This window comes from Brienomyrus brachyistius, chromosome 10 (assembly GCF_023856365.1).
Source record: "Brienomyrus brachyistius isolate T26 chromosome 10, BBRACH_0.4, whole genome shotgun sequence".
In the NCBI taxonomy this organism is placed as follows: domain Eukaryota; kingdom Metazoa; phylum Chordata; class Actinopteri; order Osteoglossiformes; family Mormyridae; genus Brienomyrus; species Brienomyrus brachyistius.
In genome coordinates, this window is record NC_064542.1 from 25160490 (window position 1) to 25185411 (window position 24922).

General features: G+C 38.9%; 1 protein-coding gene across 3 annotated transcripts in view; it reads left to right on the forward strand.

The window, feature by feature from the left end:
* pcdh11 (protocadherin 11) overlaps window positions 1-24922 on the forward strand; it is a 175539-nt gene that overhangs the window by 109761 nt on the left and 40856 nt on the right. For all 3 annotated transcript variants that reach the window (XM_049029910.1, XM_049029911.1, XM_049029909.1), the window contains one exon: window positions 10103-10301. In XM_049029910.1, the coding sequence (XP_048885867.1) occupies window positions 10103-10301 (199 nt within the window). The remainder of the gene's footprint in view (window positions 1-10102; window positions 10302-24922) is intronic.

Below are 24922 nucleotides of genomic sequence, written 5' to 3' on the forward strand. Positions count from 1 at the left end.
ACACACACACAGTCGTTTAATGATATCTTTGTGGGGCCCGCTCATTCTTTTCTATGGCAAAAATGCTAACGTTAACTATGACAACCTTAACCCCTACCCAGCCCTAACCATAACCATTAGTAACCAAACAAAATACAAGAGTATTTTTTGCATTTTTTAGTTTTTTAATTGTAGTCACAGAATTAAATTAAATGGAGTTTTCCCTCATGGGGACCAGGAAACCAAAAGAAAACAGGTATTCATCACATTGTGGGGACATTGTGTCCCCATAAGGATAGGTATATCTGCTCACACACACACACACACACACACAGACACACACATACACATGCACACACAGACACGTGCACACACACAAATACATGTTTACTTGATATTTACAGTTTATATACAGTACTCTATATATCTGTACAGTATACTCTTATTTTACACTGAAATAGAATAACTGGTAAACTTATACTATAAGATGTATCCTATACAACATATACTATAATAGGCAAGCAAAAGAAAATATGCAATAAAGAACAGAAGAGATGCTTCTTTGTTCGATTTCGTTTCTATAGTAACATTCCAGAATACATTCTTTAATTGGTCAATAATGCACATGTCTGTCACACATACAGAGGAGTTTCACTACATAAAATCACAGCGGGGGCTGAACAGGCGACTAGATGCCATGTATTATGCATGGGTAGGGTGCGAGTAAAAAGTGCGTTGAAAAGAGATACTTCAGTTCTCTAACATTTAATTAAATTCACCATAAATGGACATTTAGTGGAATACTAGGTATAGAAATAATTAATTAACTTCATGGCATAATTAATTCCAGCATCTAGTTTTATTTTAATTGTCTATGGGACTCACAGTGTAAAGTGACGTTTTGTTAGTTTCTGCGAACATATAAGTATTTATCCATGTTACCCATGATCACCATACTGTATATTACATAGTAACAGGCTATATTACTCATTTTCGGCTTCATGCCAAAGTGTTCTGTTACATCCAGGGAGGAAAAACAGCTTGACACATTTGACGTGTCTTGCTAATTTGCGTACATGAGGGCGTGACTCCTGCTTCACTCGTAGATGAAGTGACATAACTATCATTTTACCTCCCACAGTCCCCTCTCCCCATTATTTTTTTAAGAAACAGATTTTTACATTCTTCTGAAAAATTATTATGCAGCTGCATTATAATGCAGAGCCAAACACAACTGAATCAGTGATTATAAATTAAATACTGTTATTTCTGTTACAGCTATTATCAAGTCCCCTGGGAAAGGATGCTATTCTACTGCCTTGTGGGTGTCTTTTGTTCCCAATTCGGAGGCTTGGCTGTGGTTATTGTTTTTTTTTCCGTATGATATGCAAAGATATGTTCATCGTTGTGCTTTTTGTTTCAGATAATTTTAAGTTAAAATTGTGCCATGTATTAATATTCGGTTCCGCACAATTTGTCCTTCTACCACAGCATTAATTTTTTTTTTAACAGTTTTCCTAATTCTTTTGAATGACTATATTTTCATCGTACGGGATAGTGGAATAAATCATTGTTATTTATACTTCCATTCTTTCATTTTTACCCAGTTTTTCCAGATGACAGTTGCCGGCATGACTGAGGGCACCACTGAAGATGCTGAGAATATTTCCTCAGTAGTTTATGCAGGGATAATGACAGTTGTGGTCAAGATTATGCCCCTGTTAAGTCCATTATAAATTGGGAATTTAAATATGATGTGGTTAATGCGATACATGACAACTGTTATTAATTGTTAACCTGTCATAGTGTCACATTTTAATTACTGATCTTGATTCTGTTATGTCGAATTAATCGTGTAGCTAGCTAGTATTATGAGTGGGCTAAACGTTGTGAGCTGTAAGCCAGATGGGGAAATTCATTACATTTAAAAGCATTTCCATTGTTAAATAGTCAAAATGAAACTCAAAAAGATATGGTCTGTTGATGGGATTAATATCAATTATTACTAATTGTCATTTAGAATTAAGTATAGCTAACGTGACAATAAGCATTCTGACTGAGCTAGCATTATCAATTACGATAAAATATATGGGCAACGGTATTGAAAGAATTCCGGCTAGCACTTTATTCACAGGTAACTTAAAAAAATTGAAAAAGCTCTAAGCAGCTTTGTTTGCTGATAGGAAAAAACAAAACAGCTCATATGACTGTATCCATAACAAATCCTCTCAGTTTTTGAGTGGCTCAAAACTCAAAACATGGCTGAGAACAGGCATGTCCAATGAACGCTTGTCAGAACTGGCCGTGCTGCTGCCTCATAGATACATCAAGGCGGAGTGTGGAAAACTTCTCAAAAGACAAAATGTCAGTAGACACCAGAGGTTTCCCCTTGCTGTCAGTGCTAAGAAACTCTTAATGAATTCTGAGAGTGAACGCAAGGCTAAAAATGTTAGATGATCTATGATAAAATGTGCTGAAGCATAAAAAAATTACAATTTTATTTAAGCATCCAGAGCTTATGAAAGATTAATGACATCTTTTTATTTCTCTTAATTCGTTAGTTGCAGCGACAATCAGGAGAAGCACACAGATACATGTGTTATTCTATTAAACTCTAAAAAAATGTAATTGTCAGTGATAACTCCAAAGTGTAGTATAGCGCAGCTCCTTTCCTGCTGTTGGTATCGCTTTACCTCTGGCATGAGTTCAGGATCCTTGTCAATCAGAGAGGATACATTCCATGTCAGTAAAGCCAGTTTCAGTAGACAAAGATCCGCCAATGTTCCAACCTTCAACTGTCATCCCATCCAGAATGCACCAAGCCAATATGGCTCCTTTTGTAGGTGGTGAGCCCACAGCAGAACAATCACATGTGGCTCATTCAGGCTGTGCCCGACATGGGTGAAAACCCAACCACCAGGCACTTGCTGATGAGCTCCCCCCTAAGCCTGGCTACTGGGCGGAGCCCCGATATCTATTCTTGGTGTGGTCTCTTGCTCCTTGTTTGTGTTCTTCATAATGGTCGTTTGACTCACTCTTAGTCTGGCCTTTCACCTAGGACTGGTTTGCCTTGGGAGACCCTAAAAGTTTTTGCCCCCTTTGCGTGCAAGAATAATTTCAAATAAATTCAAACGACGTAACTGTCACTGGCCACATGCTTCCATGTGTCCTTTACATTGACATGGATGTTAAACAACTAGAGGCCAAGACAGTCAAAAGTTTCTGACAACAACAAACATAGTGATGAGGCTTAAAGTACCTGCTAAGGAAGAGGCGAAAACACAGGCAGTGCTGTGGACGGTAGCTCATGGAGGTTTTGTCGATAGATGTTTAAGATTTTGCACCAAATCATATAGAACCCACAAAATCCTGAAAATTATATTTTCTATCTTATGCGCTCAAGATACTCTCTTGAGTGAACAATAAATGAACTTGTAGGTAAGAAATTAGCCAAACTTTAATACTATGATTACCAACCCTGCTCCTGAAGATCAACCTTAATTTTTCTTTTGTGCAAAAAAATAACCGTGTAATGTTGTGTGCTGGCCTATAATGAACTGCTTAAAACAAAATATACTTGACATGTCTTACAGTATTTAGTTTTCGAGTTATCAGCCTTTAGATGTATTCTAATGCAAGGAAATACAGTACATGTCAGTAATTTGAAAATCCAAGAGGTATGCATTGTCCATCACAGACCATCTCTGTCTCATGTTGTTTCAGCGTTACTAGAACAGTTTTTACACCCTTTGTACTATAAATGATCATTCAGGGCCTTAACTGAAAGTGATGTGCATTTAAAAATTAATTAAAATTCATCCGTAACGTATCTGAAAATGGACGGGCTATGCAAGAGTTGCCATTAACTCTAAGTGATGAAACAAAAAAAAATTCATACAGTAGAAACAGGCTATTTTTGTGGCTATTAACGAGATTAACCATAATCAGTGAAAGGGCTTGAATCGTAAAAATGTTTGGTGTGCATCACTCTCTGTGTGCTGGACATGTTTCATCTGTGATTAAAAACCATCTAACTTGCTTTTGTTAAAAAATAGACCTTTGACAGTCAGAAAATTTTATATCAAAAAAGGGTAATGACAGGAAAATCTGTAAGGGTGTGATTGGGAGGAATGGTCTCCACTTCTTCACTAGCCACAGTTTATCGTTAACAAAGACTGTGCTTGAGCATATGGGTGGTCATAAGTGAACTTGGAAGCAGAACCCTCGATGATTGATTTTGTAATTCTATCATCAGATCTGTAGCCGACAGACCTGGTAGACTAATGTCCTGGAGATCTTCAACTTACACCTCCTGCGGAACTTCTCTTGCATCCTGAAATAGGTTGGAGCTCAGTTGAGCCGTGGCGCCTGAAATGGTAGCAATCCCTGGATCTGGAGGTCTAGTGACCTCTGGGGCACATTTTTAGTTTTTTTCTTTGCTCATTGGCTGCATCAAGTCTGCACTGGGGCACTTTGCAGCTGAGTGGAAAGCAGCTGAGATGAGGATCAACACCTGCATGTTTTGAGGCCATGGTTGTCTTGGAAGAGGGCGTATTGTAAGGTGGAGGATGAGTTACTGTCTCAAGCAAAGGAGTTCAAGATCTCGGGGTCTTGTTTAGTAGTGAGGGAGGAATGGAGCAGGAGATTGACAGGTAGACCCGTGCAGTGTCAGCAGTTATGCAGACATTCAGAAGGTTTACATGCAGACTACGAAAATCAAATTACAGTGCTAGTCCAACTAAAACCAGACTTTGACAGTACATGTAAACATGTTAGTCTGACTGAAATCGTTCTAAATCGAATTTCTCAATGTCAGACTAAGACACCCAGGTAATGCGTCTGAGGGTCGATTTACTCCTGCATGTATACGATCAATTGGACTCAAACTGGCTTAGGCGCTCTCACACAGGGGCGCTGTAAAGGGGGGGTAAACGATGACGATTCTCGGGGCCCATGACTGAGAGGGGGCCCAGTGAAGCCCCCAATAAATGTGTTGGGGGCCCTGTCAAGATTCTTTTCATGGGGCCCAAAATCCTTAGCAGCGCCCCTGCTCTCACATGCTCCTTTTCAAGATTATCTAGTATATGCTTAGAAATCAGTTTAAAGTTTATATCCCCTGCTCTTGCATGGATGCTGCATGCGTTCTCTGGGACAATCACAATCATTTTCATCCTTGCTGCTTAATTAAATCACTCCTAGAGGGGTTTGTGAGAAATTTATGTTGAACTATTTTTTTTAGTTTAATATATTGTACACCCAAATATTTACAGTATTACAGCAAAATCACATTGCAATATTTGAAAAGTTGCCAATACCGCTCTGTCATAGTATATTATACAACATACTTTGTCTTGTTATGCGATCCTGGGGCCTGTACTACGAAGTGGGGTTACTGGCTTATCGGGGTAACTTGTCGGATTTAAGGTAGTCTGGACAAAATGTGAACAAAAATGAAGTCCATTTAAACTGTGGTACCTTAAGTCCAACAAGTTACCCAGATAAGCCAGTAACCCGCTTCGTAGTACAGGCCACTGATCTTGTTGTATCTGTTATTCTGACTAGATTGCAATTAAAGCTTGCATCATTTGTCCGTGCATCCATTATTATTAATTTTATTATTTTTTTACGCCTGTGATGGAATAGGTCAGCTGGAAAAATCCCAATACTAACAAGCAAAAGGAGCCATATCGCCACCTACAGCAGCGGATTCAAACATGTTTCGGTCAATAAATCGATTCCCTTCCTTTGCATGTACAGTATACTTGGACAAGGACAGTAGTCTGATTAAATGGAGTAGGCAAGCTATAACCAGTTTGACTTAGCTGTGCATGTAAATGTGGTTTTTGTTTCTGTCTTTTCTGATAAAGAAGGAGCCGAGCCAAAAGGCTAACCTGTCAATCAACCTTCCTGCCCTCATCCATGGTCACAGGTTCTGGGTAGTGACCAAAAGAATGAGACTGTAGATACAAGTGGTAGAAATGAGCTTCCTCCTGGAGAAAGGGTGAGGAGCAAGGGCATTTGGGAGGGGCTCAAAGCAGATCCCTGCATTCCATCAAAATGAGCTGGCTGAGATGATTCTGGTATCTGTTATGGACGACTTCTGGCCACTCCCTGAGGTGTGGTGTTTCGGCCATGTCCAACCAGGAGGAGACCCCGGGGCAGACCCAGGACACGCTGGAGAGATTATATCTCTTGGCTGGCCTGGGAATACCTTGGTATTCACCTGGAGGAGCTGGCTGGGGAGGAGAAGGTCTGGGCGTCTCTCTTTGGACTGCTGCCCCTGCGACCCAGACTTGAACAAGTGGCGGGCAATGTGTGGATGGATGGAAAATTTCCATTTTAATATTTTTTTTTCAAATTGAAATGCAAATTTAGTGCAAATTTGGCCATCAGTCTGCACAGAACTATTCTTTAATATAACTTATCTACATTAAGGATGAATGGTCACTACTTTGTGAAAGAGATTTTGGTTTCAAATACTAAATAAAAACAGCTCTTTAGAGTGACTTAGTGAAGCAAGTGATATTTTGGTTTGTATTGTACACTTCAATGCAATGGCCTTATTATCAGCAGTCATGTGTCTGTCAAGCACACCAAACACAGAGTCCTTGATCTTGTTATTTAATCTTATTATGAGTATTTTCCAGTCCAGAATAAGTGCATGGAAGATTAATGGATGGATGGATATTTATACTTCTTAGACAGAGTGTCTTCAGCCCTCTCTCCACATAGATGGTAAAAAAAGCCACCTGTGTAAACCCAGAAAGGCCAGAAACATTGTAACTTGCCCCAGGCAGCCAGTGCTACCGAGCTACAATGAGTCACAATGAATTTCCACATGACATTTGCTAAAAATAAAAGGTTTTTCATGCCAGCCTAATCACACAAATTGCTTATGAAAAGTCTGTGTCTGGTTTGACATGGGGAGATTTAACAAATAAAGAAAGGAAAAACAATGGCATGTTACAATGCTTATGTTGCCACATGATAGCAGTAAATACATCTGTTAGAACTTATATATAATTGGGTGCAGGCACTTGTGCGAGAGGGTTAACATGCCCTCTCTGTGATGCAGTAATTTAAGTAGGTTTTTCTTTGTTTAAAAAAATAAAGTCAATTATATTACTAATTTGCATTCAATTGTTGTACTGCGCATTCATAATATGTAATTCATATTTTGACACAATTACCACACTGCTTGTCTGAGCCCATGTTAATATCTCACGTTACTTTCCACCAGAGGAGCTGTACTGAACAGGTTTTGCTGTTTTCAGCAAATGTTGAAGGAAAAGTGAATCATATTCAATAACGTCAAATTCTGATTAGGTCTTTATTAGCTGAGGATTCTCCCCTTCCTCCACCAAAAAGTTGCTTATGTGCATCAGTTATGTCCACTGATTCTCAACAGGAGAGAACTGGTCAGTTGTAAAAACTCTCAGAGAGTGAAGGGCGCTGTTCTGCCTGCATAGTAGAGGCATAATTTCTACATGTAGTTTAGAAGGGCTGTGCTTGTCCATTTATTTGAAAATGCCTCATCATAGGTGTTACTGCAAACCTGACTATACTTAAGGATATAAAATCTGGAACAAAACATTCATAATTATATTTCATATTTAGATTTTATATGCTTAATAAGCTTCTGCAAGCGTTTGTATAATATGTAATTTACTTTGTTATCAATCAAGATCAAGAACCGATCACCAAATGACCTTTGCATCCCGCTATTTTGAGCTCCTTAGAGACAATATTGAGCAAAAGTAAGTGATTTGTCTGCATAGTGTTTGCTGGTACAAGTCGCAGATACGCCACCGATTTATGGAACAGACTCTTCATATAAAAGTTCTCTAATTACCGGTAGTTTGTTTTGTGTAAATTTCCGACTCCCTTATTTCTTTATAAATATCGCAATACTTATTGCGAAAAATTCACATTGTAATATTTGAACATTTTCCAATATTGTGCAGCCTTACTTGGTAAGTTAGTTGACTGACTGACTGGCCACTTACAGGTTAACCGGTATGGATTGTTCAGTTGATGATGTGTCAGCTGCTTCAGATTATTTATGATGTATCAACTTTCCATTGGGTTCAGATGCGAAATTACTAAAATTGTGAGTAGCACACAATGACTTATATTTTCACTCATCATTCCAGTTTAGATTGGTATTTACCATTCAAATGCTGGTAAACCGCTATGTCTCTGTGTACATAATGACTTGCACAGTATATATTTGCATTAATCAGCTGATAATCTTTGACTGAGACCCTCTTCTGCTCCAGCCTCTTTCCTGTGTTGATATCGGGGGGCTCCAATCTCACCGGAGGATCCAGTGCATTGGCATACAGCCATTTTACCTACCGGAGGAGCTGGACAGAGCTGGATTGACACAGAACTGGGACTGACTATGTTTTTCTTATCACCACATGCATATATTTCATACTGGTTTTATCTTGCAGGGCAGGCTTTGTTTGGCCTTGATATCTCACTCCCCAGCGTTTGTCTGCTTTCCCGGATTACCAGGCATAGTCTTTCAATAACTGATAATGCTTGACAGTAAACCTTACTTTTAACTTGTGACAGGAGCTGCACTTTTATATAGGTATTTTGAGCATTTTTGAATGGGTTTTATGGGGGAGTGTTGCTTGTTCTAATTGTCCTGTGGTTGTTTGTTCTGGAGGACGGTTCCGTTAGAGAGCCGGTGAAATGGCAGCTATGACTGGTTTCATAAGAAGGTCTGCACCTTTTTCCAGAAGGGAGTCTTTAGTGCACTGAAAAACATACATTTTAAATGATTTGCTTCTTTCATAAGTATACAGACTTACAGTAAAAACTTCCCACACAACCACTTTATATTTCTGTCGAATGCAGCAGCCAATCTCACCCAGGTTCTCTCTGTAAGTGAGCGCCGTAGTTATTTAACAACATTGTTATTTATCTGTTTGGTGGCAAATACCTCGTAAAAAATTATTAATTATATCACCACTAGTGCACCACCACTGCATTTCAATGTTTTTTTTTTTAGATTTGTACAATTTTATTTCATCAAAATAAACTGTAACTCTTCCTCTGCTTTAAATCATTGTGATTGGTCGACCAGTTGAGTATAAGTACCAATTGTTATACTGTGAGTGTTGCTTTTACTTTAAGTTCAGTTTATTATTTATCTATTTATCAGATGCAGCTGCACATTTTACAGCATCTCCATTGCATTTCCATTGCATCTTCATTGCATCTCATTGCATCTTCATTGCATCTCCATTGCATGTGTGTGCTCAGTCAGCTCTGGCCTCCTTGCTCACCATCCAGTCCTTTGCATCGCTCTGGCTCTCTACATATATATCACTTGTAGTAATATATTATTCGTGGTATTAGTGTTCATGAGCATTGGAAATTAAAAAACTATGTTTCGGATATTAATTATGGGCGATTTACTTCATTATACAAAGAGATACTGAACTGATGCACTGTTACAGATCCCAGATTTTCTACTTGGCAGAATGTGGATTTGTTTGTGTAAAGATAACACATTTTTTTTTACCCTCCCTTTCCTCTGCCTTATCTGTAAACCTCAGCAACACAGAGAAAGTGTTCTTACAAAGCTACTTCCATCCCTTTGAGCTTTTCAAAGGAACATGTGTTAATGGTGCACTTTTTTATTCTACATTTGCATATACGGTTGTTAAAGAAACTGACAGAAGTCTCCGTCCTCTTCATTATTTCACATTAATGATATGCAGCTACTCTACCTGTTCTCTAAGAGCAACTGCAAGTGTAAAACAAGGTGCTAATTTTGCCAATTTAACAGTGTACGTTGGTCTCCTCTCTGCCTCCTAAAGACATACAGTACAATTTGGCTAATTGTTGTCTCTAAATAGCCAATAGAGTATGATTATGTGTATGTTTATATGGACTGCCTGAATATAATGAGTATCCATTAATATGGATTCATTGTTACTAAGGAGACATTTCGAGGAATAATAAATGGCGGTACATGGTTTATTAGGTAGTAAATAAAGCAATTTAATAAATAGCATAATTTATGTCTATAACCTGTACAAGGCCAAAGCCTTATGTTTTGGCTTTCTAGTTGAAGGTCCCTGCAATGTGTTGGTTTCCATTTCAGACACAGCGGCGCGTGACCTTTCACCTCCCAGATGGCTCACAGGAGAGCTGTAGCGACAGCGGCTTAGGGGACCAGGAGCTCACCAGCAGCACCAGCACAACCCACCCTCTCCCACTGGGCTTCCCTCAGGAGGAGTTCTATGAGCAGTCCTCTCCCAACAGCCGTACAGAAGGAGATGGTAATTCTGACCCGGAATCCAGTAAGTGCTGCATAAGATCACACGAAAACATGCCTTGGTTAAACGGGTCAAGAGATGCAAATAGCCCATGCTGTCCAAGCAACCAAGACAATTAATGGCGAAAGATTTTATATTTATAACTCAGACTCAGAGTATCTTTGTATAATCTTATGAAGTAGGATGTTGCCCAGTACTAATAAATACTCAACATCACTGAAAATATCCCAAGAATATTTTCATCACTGAAAAGAACCCAAGAATCATCAGAGTGGGAGAATGAACTCAGGGACCAGAAGATGACAGATTACGATGTTGACATTTTAGGTACATTACACTAGCAGCCCAAAATATTGATAATCTTCATGCCTCTGCCCTTAAAAATGCAACAAGTAGAGAGGAAACGTTTTGAGTCTGTGCTCATTCCTAAAATCTAAAAAAAAGGCTGTAAATAAGTGAAGTTCACATCTATGTAAGTCATTTTACACGGTCCTGCTGTAACGACGGGGGTAATACAGCATAACGCAGTGACAACATGAGGAAATTAGGTTTGTCACTGGTAGATCCCAAGAAAAATTTACTACTTTACTTAGGGTCTTTAAACTTCACACTCTCATGTCTTTTGTAATAGCTAATTGAATACACGGTATACAGTATAAGTACATACTATATAATAGAGGTACATGCTACATAATAGAGATCTGATTTAACTTTTAAAAAAATATTCATGACATTTACACATTGATGCAAAAGAAATGTGAGAACAAATGTGGCAGATAGATAGATAGATAGATAGATAGATAGATAGATAGATACATACATACATACATACATACATACATACATACATACATACATACATACAGTACGTACTTGGGTGTTACTTTGTGTAAAACCCACTGAATCTGTTGATTCAGAAAAACATCACAAACAATATTGTGTCACATTTGCTACAATCTCATAGAACTGCAAAGCATAAAGCTGAGGAAGAGCTTCAAGGACAGAAACGAACTGAATGAACTATGATGAGAAAGAGAACTCAAACTGGCAAGTTTCTCTAGTAACAGAAAATACACACGTGCACACACACACACACACACACAGAAGTGTGCCTAGTACAGCTTACATTAAAAATCTGTTTCCATAGATGGTAAATAATTGATTGTACTTAGTGCATCATGCATGTCACAGTTTGGAGATGTGTCATAATCCAGAGATGCGTATATTTAGGCGAGATGGATATCCACCCTAAATCCTACACCAGAAGAGACCCTGCGAATCCACGCCCTGCCAGAACTCGGCATACAGTGCCATTCCCTTTCCAAAATATTTAGTTGATAAAACCTGACACTGTAATGTGGAGTTGAACTTGAGTGATAGAGCCGCTCTCTGCTGACAGTCTGAAAGGAGCCCATCTCAGCCACTGGAAGTCCGAGACGGATTAGATATGGTTTTATCAATGAGCAGCAGGCAACTGTGGCTTTGGCAACCACTTATCTTGTAGTCTCAATTTGAAAAGAGTGAGGGAGCGAGATAGAGGGTGGGTGGGGGATAAAAATACTGGCTCTGAGGCTGCCTCTGTGCTGATGTTTGAAAGATGGTATAGCAGCGACCTGCAGTCAACGGCTTTTGAGTAACTGCTCAAGGGAACGTTGAGGATATGTGGCCTCCAAGCAACAAAGAATTTCTCAGCTCATCTTTAAAAAAGAGCCTTTCATTGGACCTCCTGCTCAGGAAATCAGGTTCATGTGACGTTTATGTCTCTATTATTTATGAGATTATAGATGATTGGCTTTAAGGCATAATTATTGTTTTGTTTTTTTTCTTTTTACAATACTTCTTTTCGATTGATTTATCACATTACGAAGATCTTCATCTGTGGCTGTTTGGCAAAAAGAAAAATAAAAAATAAATCATTCATATACCATTGCTACATTTGGTGGTGAAAATAAGTAAAATCACTCATTCCTTGATATTTTTTAAGGTCAGTCTACCCATGGCTTATTTTTAATGCATATTGATTGACTGCTTAATTGACTGCTTGATTGATTGCTTGATTGACTGCTTGATTGATTTTCACGACCTTTAACCATATACTAATCATACAAATTATAAGACATTGCTTATTTTATGTTTTGTTCTGATTAACACTTACCTGGCAACACTATCTATGAGGAATCCATCCATCCATCCATTTTCCAAACCGCTTATCCATCTGGGTTGCAGGGGGCTGGAGCCTATCCTGGAAGCTATGGGCACGAGGCAGGGAACAACCCAGGATGGGGGAGGGGCAGCCCAGTATATTAAAGTAACAGGTCGTGTTCTTCCATGAACTTCCCGTCCCTCCGCTGTTTTATTTTTTTACAATGCGGTTGGGGGTGGATACAAGGCCGAAGTACAGAAGTAAAGTACAAACGGGTATGGATGGATGGATGGATGGACGGATGGATGGACGGATGGATGGACGGACGGACGGATGGATGGATGGACGGACGGACGGACGTACAGATGGATGGATGGATGGATGGATGGATGGATGGACGGATGGATGGACGGACGGATGGATGGATGGATGGACGGATGGATGGATGGATGGCAATGCAGGGTGAAAACTCATGCATGGTACAGTTGTGTCAGCTGTGCATGTATGTGCAGTATGTCAAATACCTGCTCTGACACAGTCTGCATGTTCACTCTTCAGGAAACGAGCCAAAAGCTGATGCTTCAGGCCCAGACTCAGTTACTTTGCACTTATAATTCTGAAACCTCTATAAAGATATATGCTCAGTTTCTGTAGTCTTACAGAATGCTCTGGCAGTTTGCTGATTGCATTAGCACTGAAAACAAGATATAGAAATATTGACATCTCAGTCTTATCTGAAGTGATCTCCACAACCTTTTAACCAACAACAACACATCACAAAGCTAATTTGATTTATTTGTGTGCCCCATATTTGCATGAGTCAGTTGTTATTTTGCCAAATGGATTGCACAATTGATTACATAATGGATAGTTATAAAGACAATGTGTCCTAACAAGAACCCGACAATTTGTTGATTAATATCTTTGCTGAACTTTCCAGTTGCCCTGCACACAATAAGAATTATTGATATCCTTCTGCTGAGTCAAACATCCATTGTAACAATCAATAAAGCTGGGAGATAAAGAACATAAATAAATCTAAGAGATTAAAAAAAGGTTATAAATCTATTTTATGTTCAGACTCTTTAAATATACTGAAGCGACACTGATTTTAAACAATGAAGACCTTGGTATGAATAGCCTGCAGGGTAATATTTGAATATATTCGTAGAAGCATTGTGTGGATAATTGATAACCCCGCCCCCTTCCTGTAAACATTCAAACCCTCACCTTCATCGTACTGCCAAGGGCCCCTTTTCAGCGTTGTTTTAGGCAAGTCAGCTCAATGCATTGTATTTAATTATAGCACTGTTCATAACAAAGTCACCCCATAATAGGGTAAAGAGACTGTAAACAGAATCAGTAGTGATATTCAAAAGTGCTTTAAAATGTAATTAAATATTCAAACTTGACTGAACGGGTTATGTGGCTTCAGGGTATGTTGCTATGTATCCTGTCTTCTGAATACAACTATTACTCAAGAAAACAAGTTTGAAAGCATTGCTTGGCTGCTTGGAGATGCAAACTTTGCATAATAATACTTGACTTTAGTAAATGTCATATATTGATTTAATCCATTAATTCAGGTACATTTGTCCTGTTGTTCTTCAAATTCAGGGGAAAAAATGAGCCGCTCAGATTAAAATATATATCCTATACAGACCCAAACTGCTTAAATTAAGATAGCACAGTAACAAATTAATTACAATAACTTTTTAAATGATTTCTTATTTTTACCCGAGGTGCTATATGGTATTTGAATGAAGAATATGCAATATCATGGAAAAACTCAACAGGTAGCAAATTGCTTACTGTTCATTAGAGGAATGTTGCTGCAATAGCAGAACACAAAACAGACCGCGGTGGTTTCTGTGCGTTTATTTAAGATTAAAAGATTAAAAAAATACAGCTTACGTATATTAACACTGCAATATTGTATCCTTTTTAGTAGCTTTGACGAAATGTAGCGTAAAAGCATAAAATGTGGAAAATACCATTCATACCTTCATTTTAAATAACAACTATATTACTGATAAAATAAACATTAAAAAATGATCTTTTACTTTAGTTGCAAGATCTTCCTCATAACTTGAGACCTGGTTTCACAGATTTTTTTTTTATCATTGCTTAGTAATGATCATCTGCACTTTGTGTTATTTTCTAAGCGACGAATTCACTTTTTCCAATACAGAGTACAGAAAACAGGATGGAAATTCACAAACAGTTTCAGTATTATTATCACGTGGACGGATCTGCTAAGTCTGAAAATCTGAAAAATTCAAATGTTCTCGACAACTTTCGTTCCCTGCCTTTTGGCCGATGTGTTGACAGCACTTTTGTGATCACGCGTGCTGCCACATCAGCGTTTAACTGTCGGAAAACAATTTGATGTAATTCATGTACTTAGTTAACCCGCATAAAATTTAATTTGCATCATCTTAAGTGTAGATCAGATTAAAAATGAAAGAAATACCTGGTCCCCTCGAGTCCCACACTATCCCGCTGCCTAGGGTCATGCAGTGGAGCTAAGCGAAGCTGCACTGAGAATTAACCTGTAGCGTTTGTGGCTCCTCTTTTTAGCTGAATCCAGATGTTTTTTTTCCTCTGGAAAGAAGATAAGAAAACCTTTGACCGCTTCAGATCTCAGCCTGAGCCAGAAGGGATTTGAATGGACTCATCTGTATATACAACATAGCCACAGCGTTGTGTGCAAGTGCTCTGCTGCTACAGGTAACTTAGGGAAGGACCCTGCATTCCGTCTGGGCCAGATGCTCTAACACTTGTTTCAACAGAGACAGGATATTGATCTGGGGAGTGATCTCAGATCACAGAAATCCACCCCCCATTTCCTTAAGAAGATACTGTCATTCAAGTGTATTAAGGAGTTTCCTCTCTGTCACTGGAATTAATATTAATTAATATGTGTAATATATATATATATATATATATATATATATATATATATATATATATATATATATATATATATATATATATATGTGTGTGTTTTCACGCACACGCACATACAAATATCTTGATAATTAGTCATGTTGTAAGAAATGTAAATGGTTGAGTTGATAAAGAATAAATAGTCTTTAACATGTACTTAAGTCACCTAGATACAAACGTGCTACGTATGATTTTAGCCTGGTTAGCTAGTTTTGCCTCAAATCATTTCCAAATTAACCTTCTACCTGATCTTTGATTAATTTTAAAAGCACAGGATACCTCATCATTTTCAAAAGAACTTAAAGGACTTAATAATTACTTGACCCTCTTGTGCCGCCCCCCACCCGCCACTGAGAGAATAATGGGGCAATAAGTCAATCATGTATTCTGTCCAACACAATGTTATCTGCTGCAGAAGCTGTTTCTGCCACATACCATCCATTACTTTTATATGTAGGTAAAAACATTAAGTCTGGTGATTCCCGGTCTGGTGATTCCCGGTCTGGTGATTCCCGGTCTGGTAATTCCTGGTCTGGTGATTCCCGGCCTGGTGATTCCCGGTCTGGTAATTCCCATGGTAGCTAAATGTGATGCCAATCAGCTAGATTTTGTGGCAGTGAAAATGGCTAAAGCTACCAGGGCTCCCAACCTGGAGATGAAAGGCTGGGAATGATGAGGACATTGGTACCGGAAAACACCAAATAGGTCAGGGGGCAGGGTTAGATTTCAGACCATAGGAGGAAATCTAGCAAAATTTCACAACAAGACACGTAATGTCCACTCAAACACACACTCATAGACACACGTACCTGAGGCCAAGATCAAATGCAGTCCTTTACTGTTTGAAGCAATGGTACCTGCCAACATAGAAACTAAAATAATAAAGATAGGAGATGTTTTATTCATGGCCTTTAGCTATAGATAGCTTTTACAGGAATCCCTCTCTCTTTCAACTCACTGCAAATACAGCTTGGAGAACTCAAACATCAGGCTTTGAGGCTGCAGTCTGCTGAGGCGGCTGTGTTTAATCAAGTGTGGTGCTGTATTGATCAGATTAAATGTGGAGCTTAGAGACAAGGCTTATGTGAGACCACTTGGGTGAACTGTAGAAAGCTACTCCAAAGAGCAACGTAATACACTGCTGAGTTAAACCTATTCTGCAGTGTGTCCAATAGCACCGAAGTACACAGTACTTATATACTCTTTATTTATATATTCTTCTTTATTTTTCAAACACAATTGTTCTATAAACAAAAACTTGTGTTTCCTTTCCACCTAAAATTAATAAATATACAAAATATGGCAATCGGCTACACTAATATGATATCTGTTCGACATATATGTGTGTGAATGTCATAGTACGATATACCAGATACACCAATAGAACCTCCAGCAGCACAATTTCTTAATTAAAAATTTAGTCTATAAAGTCTTAAGATTTTTAAATTAATGACTGCATTTAAATATCAAAAATCAAGTATTTCCCCATAGTTGCTCACAAAAATATGAAATGTGTTGTTTTCTATTATATCGACTCACTTACACTATATTAAAAAAAGTAATTTACATCAGAAAGAACAGAACAGTATATTTATTATGAGTGCCCCCCCCCCACTAAAAACACAACATTTTGCCATTTAGAACTTATATAGTGCATAGATGATATAGTCTTAATATCAGGTATATAATGAACAAAGCAATGATGCTGTTTAAAAAGCACAATGCAACTGCTTGTAATACATTGCTGTCCGGACACAGACTCACGGGGAGCAGCTGCCCCACCTTCTGTCTCGCCGGCCTCACTCCACGCCAGGAATGTGGCTCCGGGCCACTCCGGCGCCATCAGGCCCACTGCAGGCATCCGATTGGTCCTTAGTGTGACAACGGGAATACCCCCCCACAAACCCCAGTTCAGCCCTCCAGTTGAGGGAATAGAAACATCTGTTTATACCAAAGAAATTCTGCATGGATACTCTTCTGTTGCTAACCAAGAAAGATGGAAAGGATTGAAATACTTCAGAAAAACAGAACTTCGCGTAGTTGAACGATTTTTATTTCTTGTTTTTTTTCTGGAACGTGCTAATATATCTTATATATCTTCCCTTTGTTCTTATTTGAATTCTTTTGTGAATTCAATTTGTATTGTGTGCTTTATGTATTTACTTTATAAAACAATACTGGCAAAGACAACAATGCATAAATCTCCTGGAATCGTTGCTTAGTAATTATTCAAAAGATTAATAATAAGAAGAAGATTGCCACCACAAAATAATTTATATATTTTGTGTGTGTGGGTGTAATGATCAGCCAGAGAGGATCCAAGTGCAGGAGATTTGCATGTTTAATTCGGAAGCTCAAATCTATGTCAGAGACAGGCAGTGTCAAAACCAGTAAGGCAGAGGGGAGAAACAATGCAAAGGTGTAATTTGATGGGGAGAATACAGGTACGAGCAATGGGGCAGTAACAAGGAGGCAATTGGCAGAGCAACCAAAAGCAGGAATCACACAAGCAAGAATCATAAGTCCAGGAAGTGAGAAATGCAGAGAAATGCAGAGAAATGCAGAGAAATGCAGAGAAAGGCTGTAATAGTAATAGGGATCACTGGGTAAGGTGCAGACACTCAATACTTTGCAAGAAACCAGGTCAGTGCTGGGCTTAAATCAAGTAACTGATAACTGAAGGTGTGATGCAGCTTTTCAGAACTCTGGGGATGATGATCATTGGAGTCGTGACGGTTGAGGTGACAGTGGGCGTGGTCAGAGCTGATCAAACGCATACATGACACTAGGTGTAATCAGAAGTGCAAAATATATTTCATACAAATGATGTTAATATTCACTAGCTTGTGTAAACCATTAGGATCGATTACACATAAAAATAAATGAATTTACAGTGTTCTTAAGTCCTTACAAAGAGACTTGTGTGCGAAAGCTCTGACCTAGGATATGTTGTACTTGAATCTCAGTTTACATATATCTTTGCATTGTTAACATTCAGTCTGCGTTTAGTCAATGGCCTTTGAACAAAATTAATCAATACATTGATTTAATCCCTTTGACATCACATTTTTTCCTCGAAATGTGCCACAGAAATTTCAGTGCCATGGATGGTGACAGAATTATTGCCAATTGAAGGCAATTACTTCCTTCTTGCCAGAGGACAAAATCTACAGAGAAGAGGGCCTTTCACTTTTTTGAGATAAGGTCCTGCCAATTGATTAAAATAGAGTTCCTTGTCCCATTTGTATGCTCCACAAGCAATCTAGGATGGAGATGAGCTTTCTCCAATGGGGATATTGAGCGAAGAATTCATGCATCAAAACACCCCCCCCCCCCCCCCGAATGCTGACAATTTCAGTACCGCAGAGGCTGCATCCCACCATCTCTGAAGGCAATCATGCTGAAAACATGGACCGTTCTAGTGTCCTGCGAGCAATATGGCTTTCAAAAGAGGGAACATTGTAGGTTGTAGGTTACGTGTCAGTCACAGTCCTTCATAGCATTGGCACATTAGACGTGTAGCGTCAATGTCCTGCATTAGGAAAAACAATAACTGAAGCTGAGATAGCTGGACAGATTATGTGCTAGATTTACATCATGGATTCTCTTGCTCTTATTTCACTCCTCTGTTCTGAGCAGCAGAAAAATATCCATTCTAATTATGAAAATCTTTTGTTCGAGTTACGTCGCCATGATATATGCCTGTTTTAAATTCCAGAAGAATCCGATTTTAAATGTGCTTGGATGTTTGTTTTTTTTTTTGTAGAAGTAGTAGCAGACGCCAGAATAACATAATAATGAGTAGTCACATTATTTTGGCAATGTGCAATTGAATTAAAAAACAAAAAATGGCTTTACCAATCATGGCTGTTTCCCTTGATCTGTGTTAAATGACTCAGTAAATTATGTTTGGGACAAAAGCTGGATTAGAGTGTATTAAGAACCAAAGGATGCTCTGTGCATGTGCACAATGCTTTAAAACACACACATGCACAGATGGAAAACACTGGGTAACAGCACCCAGCGAGTCTGAAAAACTTAGCATCAGAACAAGTGAAAACAAGAGAAGCAACACAGCCTACAGATTTCTAAAATAATATTATATTTGTTTTTTGCGCTGGGTTTATTAATTGCTTATTTATTTTCTGTTTCTGTGCATTATTATTAGTTCAATGATTTATTTACTGGTAAAAGGTGAGGTGTATTATATGGTTATATCAGACATTCTTGAAAGGTCATAAGACCCACTATTTAATCGTGTAGTAAACTACTCTGTTATTTATATATGTGTAAAAAGACAAACAACATGACAACTACTTTTTTTTGACGTTTTGGTTTTTGAGTTCTAAGATGGGCGGCATGGTGGTGCAGTGGTTAGCACTGGGGGGGGCATGGTGGTGCAGTGGTTAGCACTGGGGGCGGCATGGTGGTGCAGGGGTTAGCACTGGGGGCGGCATGGTGGTGCAGTGGTTAGCACTGTTGCCTCACACCTCTGGGACCCGGGTTCGAGTCTCCGCCTAGGTCACATGTGTGTGGAGTTTGCATGTTCTCCCCATGTCGTCGTGGGGTTTCCTCCGGGTACTCCGGTTTCCCCCCACAGTCCAAAAACATGCTGAGGCTAATTGGAGTTGCTAAATTGCCTGTAGGAGTGCATGCGTGAGTGAATGGTGTGCCCTGTGATGGGCTGGTCCCCCATCCTGGGTTGTTCCCTGCCTCATGCCCATTGCTTCCGGGATAGGCTCCGGACCCCCCGCGACCCAGTAGGATAAGCGCTTTGGAAAATGGATGAATGGATGGATGGAGTTCTAAGATTCCCATAACCCTGACCAGGAGAAGTGGCTGAAAAATAAATGGATGTGTTTTTTAAACTATTTTCTTATATAATTTCTGGCAAACTGTAATTCTTGCATTTATTCACATCATCTTACTTCTGAGCCATATTGTATCTTTAATTGTTGTTAATTATGGTTATTATAATTCTTATGTTATAGCTACTGTCTACTCTATAATTCATTAAAAGTAATACAAAAGAGACCCAAATTTGCCATTACATTGAATTTTGGGGGGGGGGAATATGTAGATTGAATTCCTTTTCCTTTTCATGATTTAATAATGCCCGTGCGGATGGCAGTGGAGCTGTGCTTCACTGGGTAGCTTTGTAGCCGCACACCTCCAGGGATGAGGGTTATAATTCTGCCTCTAGCTACGTGTGTCTGGAGCCTGGATGTGCTTCCCATGTTGTTCAGGGAACTCAAGTTCCAGTCGTGCAGTGAGGTGAATTGGAGTACCCAGGAATCCATGGTCTGCCCTGCTTAGCGCCCCCTTCTTCCTGAGCTCCACGCCCACTGTGAGCCTGCCCAGGATATGCAGTCATAGAAGATGGATGGATGATATAAATTTTAATACAATAACAAAAAGAGGAAGTTCCACTGTATTAGTATTTAAAATATAATAACTTTTCCCCATCACAGGTTAGCAGTGAAGATAAATTAATAGTCTCATTTTGTTTAGTTATTGTTGGTCTGTTCTGATCTAAGTATGTCATGTTTGCATAAGTTAGATTTCTAAACAATGGTTAATAAAATGATTAATAATAATCATTATTAACAACGAATCCTCACTAAAGTACTTTGGTACAATCAGCTTGGATTTCTTTTCAGGCATAAAGGAAACTGGAGATTCGAGAGTCTTACTCGGAAAAACTGTCAGTGGATACACCAGGTGATCGATTCTAAGTGTCATGGAAGGAAATTTCTGGCCACTTTGCAAATTACAGTCCTCTTTGAGGACTGGCCGGCAAACACATAAACCTGGGAATGGCGTTCCCTCCGTTTGCGCAAATTGTGGCGTCCATCACATTTTCTACAGTGAAATTCACAGGGCCCTTTTCTCTGAAGCATCTGTAGGGCCCCCAGGCGGGGTAAACACCAGGGAGGTCCGTCAGCTGTCTGATGTTTGCATTTACAGCATCAAACCTGCCCATTTCCCTCCACCAGAACCCATAATCCCTGGCAGTAAGTGCTTGTTTTTTTTTGCTTTTGCCCTAATGCCCCCGGGGCACCCACTTGCTCACACGTGTATGTATCTATCTCTTATTCATCTGAAACTGCTGCTAGATTTACCAGTCAAACATCTGTCAAGCTTTTTTCCCCTCAGGATATCAAAGTCAAAACTGCATTTATGTAAATCTTTAACACAATATCAAAGATCTAATTGCATCTATGCTTACAGGTCCCAGAAGATAAATGTTCTAAAGACACATGATTGCAGGATTAAAAAAAATATAAAAAACTGAAACAGAGAGAAAAGGGAAAGCTTATCTTTTATTGATTGTTTCTCACCATAACAGTCAAATGTCTTAATCAGCACAATATGTTGTTTCCATCATAGAAAACATGGAGAAAAAGTGAAAAAAGTAAGTTTCACATAAATAATAATAACTTGGGTGGAATGTAATGCGAAGGGGTATTGAAAGCTGTTATGGATGGATGGATGGATGGATGTAAATGTGTTTTCATGGAATTTGTAGGTCTGCTCTTGTCGATATAGTTTGTCTGACTGGGGTAGGCAGATGTTGATTGGCCCGGTCACTGAGCGGGTCCTATCTCACTGTGAGTTTGAGCCGCACTTGTGGGGAAAGGCACCGACTTTAGTCACTGCGTTAAGATAGTTGATTATCAGTCGTGCTGTCAAAGAAGGAAGTTACTCATCCATGATTAAATAGGCCACTAACTCGAGTTAGATACTCAATTCTGATTGCAACAATTCTGACTGCTTATGGTGACTTGCTTCCAGGTGGCTGCAACTGACTAGCTCTTATAAGGGCTTCTTTCTGTGTCACTGGAAAGCAGCCAGTGCGGCCAGTGCAGCCAGTGCAGCCAGTGCAGCTCAGGAGGGAACCATGCATCTGTACTGATCTGAGCACCGCATGTTAGGGATGTGCACTGGCTATTGGTTGCTATTCACACACGGCTGTGTGATCCTCACTAATCTAGTCAGAGCCCCTGTCTTGTTTTTTTTTGTGTGTGTAAAAATATTTGTAGTATTTCTAATAGAATACCTAGTTTATTTTTCTTTAATTGCTTTAAGAAATTACTCTTAAAGTAGATTTACAAGTGACAGGCTATTTAAAGAGAAAAACAGTGGCATCTGTGGCATATATTGAAGATTTTCTATTTATACAGTAGCATATTTACAGAACTTCAAGTAAAATGCTGCTGGATGTGCTACTGAACAGACTTGACTTCACTGCTCTGCCTGAACCTGCTTAAGGAAATTACCGCAACATTGGGTATGTTTTTACATATGAAATGTTTCTACACATTTCGCTTTTTAAAAGAAAATGCAGAATGTTGCAGTCCAGTTAACCTTTTCTTCATGTTAGGGTGAGAGGCGTAATGCAGTTAAATATTCTAAGTATTTCATCATAAATTCTTCTTGTTTTATTTCTGTGTAGATACCTCAGAGATTCTAAAATGCTCCTAATTATCCTATTTTTCCATTGATGTCTATCAAAAACATTCAGATTCTGACCTGGAAGCTTCAATTCTGCGGACTTGTAATAAAGGGCCTGTTGGCTTGCATTAGCTGAAGAGTTTTTACCTATTGGTAATCATAGACAACATTTAACGTGTTTTAAAAGCTGGACAATCTTTTGAGGTTCTGTTGAGTAGCGCGTGAGCATGTCTGAATGTGCATCCATGTGTTTATGCCTGTGTTTACAGGAGCCAGAATCACTGTCTGTTGTTTAAACCTCTGTTTTTATTACGCAAAGCAGGTGCCCATGAGGTCACCGTTTTGAGTAAATTCCATCTGTTTTACATTTAAAGCATCTGCCACGACTGGCAAGGACATTCACCAGACAAGTTAGAGACTCTTCAGGACATCTGCCCCAACAGATAGGAAATCAAGGTGCACGGTCCACTGTGCAAATCTCTGGCCAGGCTTGCAGATTGTTTTGCTTTCATTTTCCCCACCCTGGCCAGGCAAAGCCTATTGTACAGCTTGTATTTGTCTTCCAGGAAGGCTGCAGCACCCATATTTATCTTAGCAATAATTCACAAAACAGTTGTCTCTGACCTTTCATCATGATTATGTTACTGGGTCATAATCTTGTTAACACATGCATACCTGAGGCTCAGGTTTAAACGGACCTTCTGCTATTAAAATGGAAAAAGAGAGAATGTATTACCATTGGATGCTACTGGTTTTACTAGCAGACACAGAAAAAAAAACAGGCTAAGATTTATGTTCAGCTCATTGTATATTATCGTCTTCTGTATTTAAAATCATTTACATAATCACGAAAGCTATAACATAAATTGATTCATTCATTAGATAAAACATGCTTTCTTTTTCAGTAGGAAAGGCACATTTATATATTGTTGATGTCACCCTGAAGCGTGTTAACAGCTCTTGTTTACTTAAACTCCTGGTTTTATAGATACCGACAAAGCAATTACGCACTAGTAAAGAAATTGAGCATTGCTGTTCATTGTCAGTAACAGGTCACGTAAGTTAAAGAACCACATACTAATATTAAGTTATGTGCATGATTACTTTATTAATTAGCCTCCATAGTTCCAGTTTGGACTTCCTTGTATCTTTAGAACTGCTTCAAGGTTCAGAGATGTCCTTTTCTACATCACTATCGTTCTGCTGTTGTTTTAGCACCTGTAGGATGAGCAGATAATGCATGTCACTGAGGATACTGATCTAAGGCAGGATTTCAATGCTACCATTTCAATCAAAAGCACCTGGATTTTATCTAAACGCTGAGTTCTTGCTGTGTGCTGATTGGTCAGTCTCCTTTAATCATGCATGAGTCACTAATGTTAATATGAAACAGCTGGATGAGTCCTTCAATCAAGAAAACAATCCAGTCAGAGGACATGAAGAACTGAACAGTTTAGCAAAGCACAGGGGGCTTTCAGTTTTACAGTAGCTTGTAAAACCTGAAGTAGCTCAAAGCTCCTTCTCTCGTATGAATTATCTGGGTTCCCCAAAACCGTCTTTAAGTAACTTTCCGAGATGTTCTCCGAAATGTGCATAACTAAGTGTACCTTCTGAAATAGATACTTTTGCAAGGTTGGTCTGAACCACTCTTAGCTATCACTCATTCATGTTGACAGTTCATGCTGCTATTGGCCTCCAGTGCACACTTCTGAAATGGGCAATATGTTGTTAAGTAATATATACGATAATCATTCAATAGTTGGGAGGTGGGAATAGGGTGTGATGCGTGTCGTGTTAATGCAATGGGCGCATGTACAACACGTCATGATAGGATGTAAGAAAGATTGTAATATAAGTTTAGTATAATAAAGATGTCACCATTTAAAATAAGACTAGCATTGTTTAGGGTACAGTTTCATCACTTAACTAAAAAATAACATCACTATGATAAAATGATTTTGTCTGATACATGACTACAATCTTTGTTAGGTTTTATCCTTGCACCCTGAATGCGCAATGAATTAGCATCAGTAACACACGGATTCATAATGAAAGATTAAGAACACGTTATTGATTATGTACTTATTTATTTATTGGC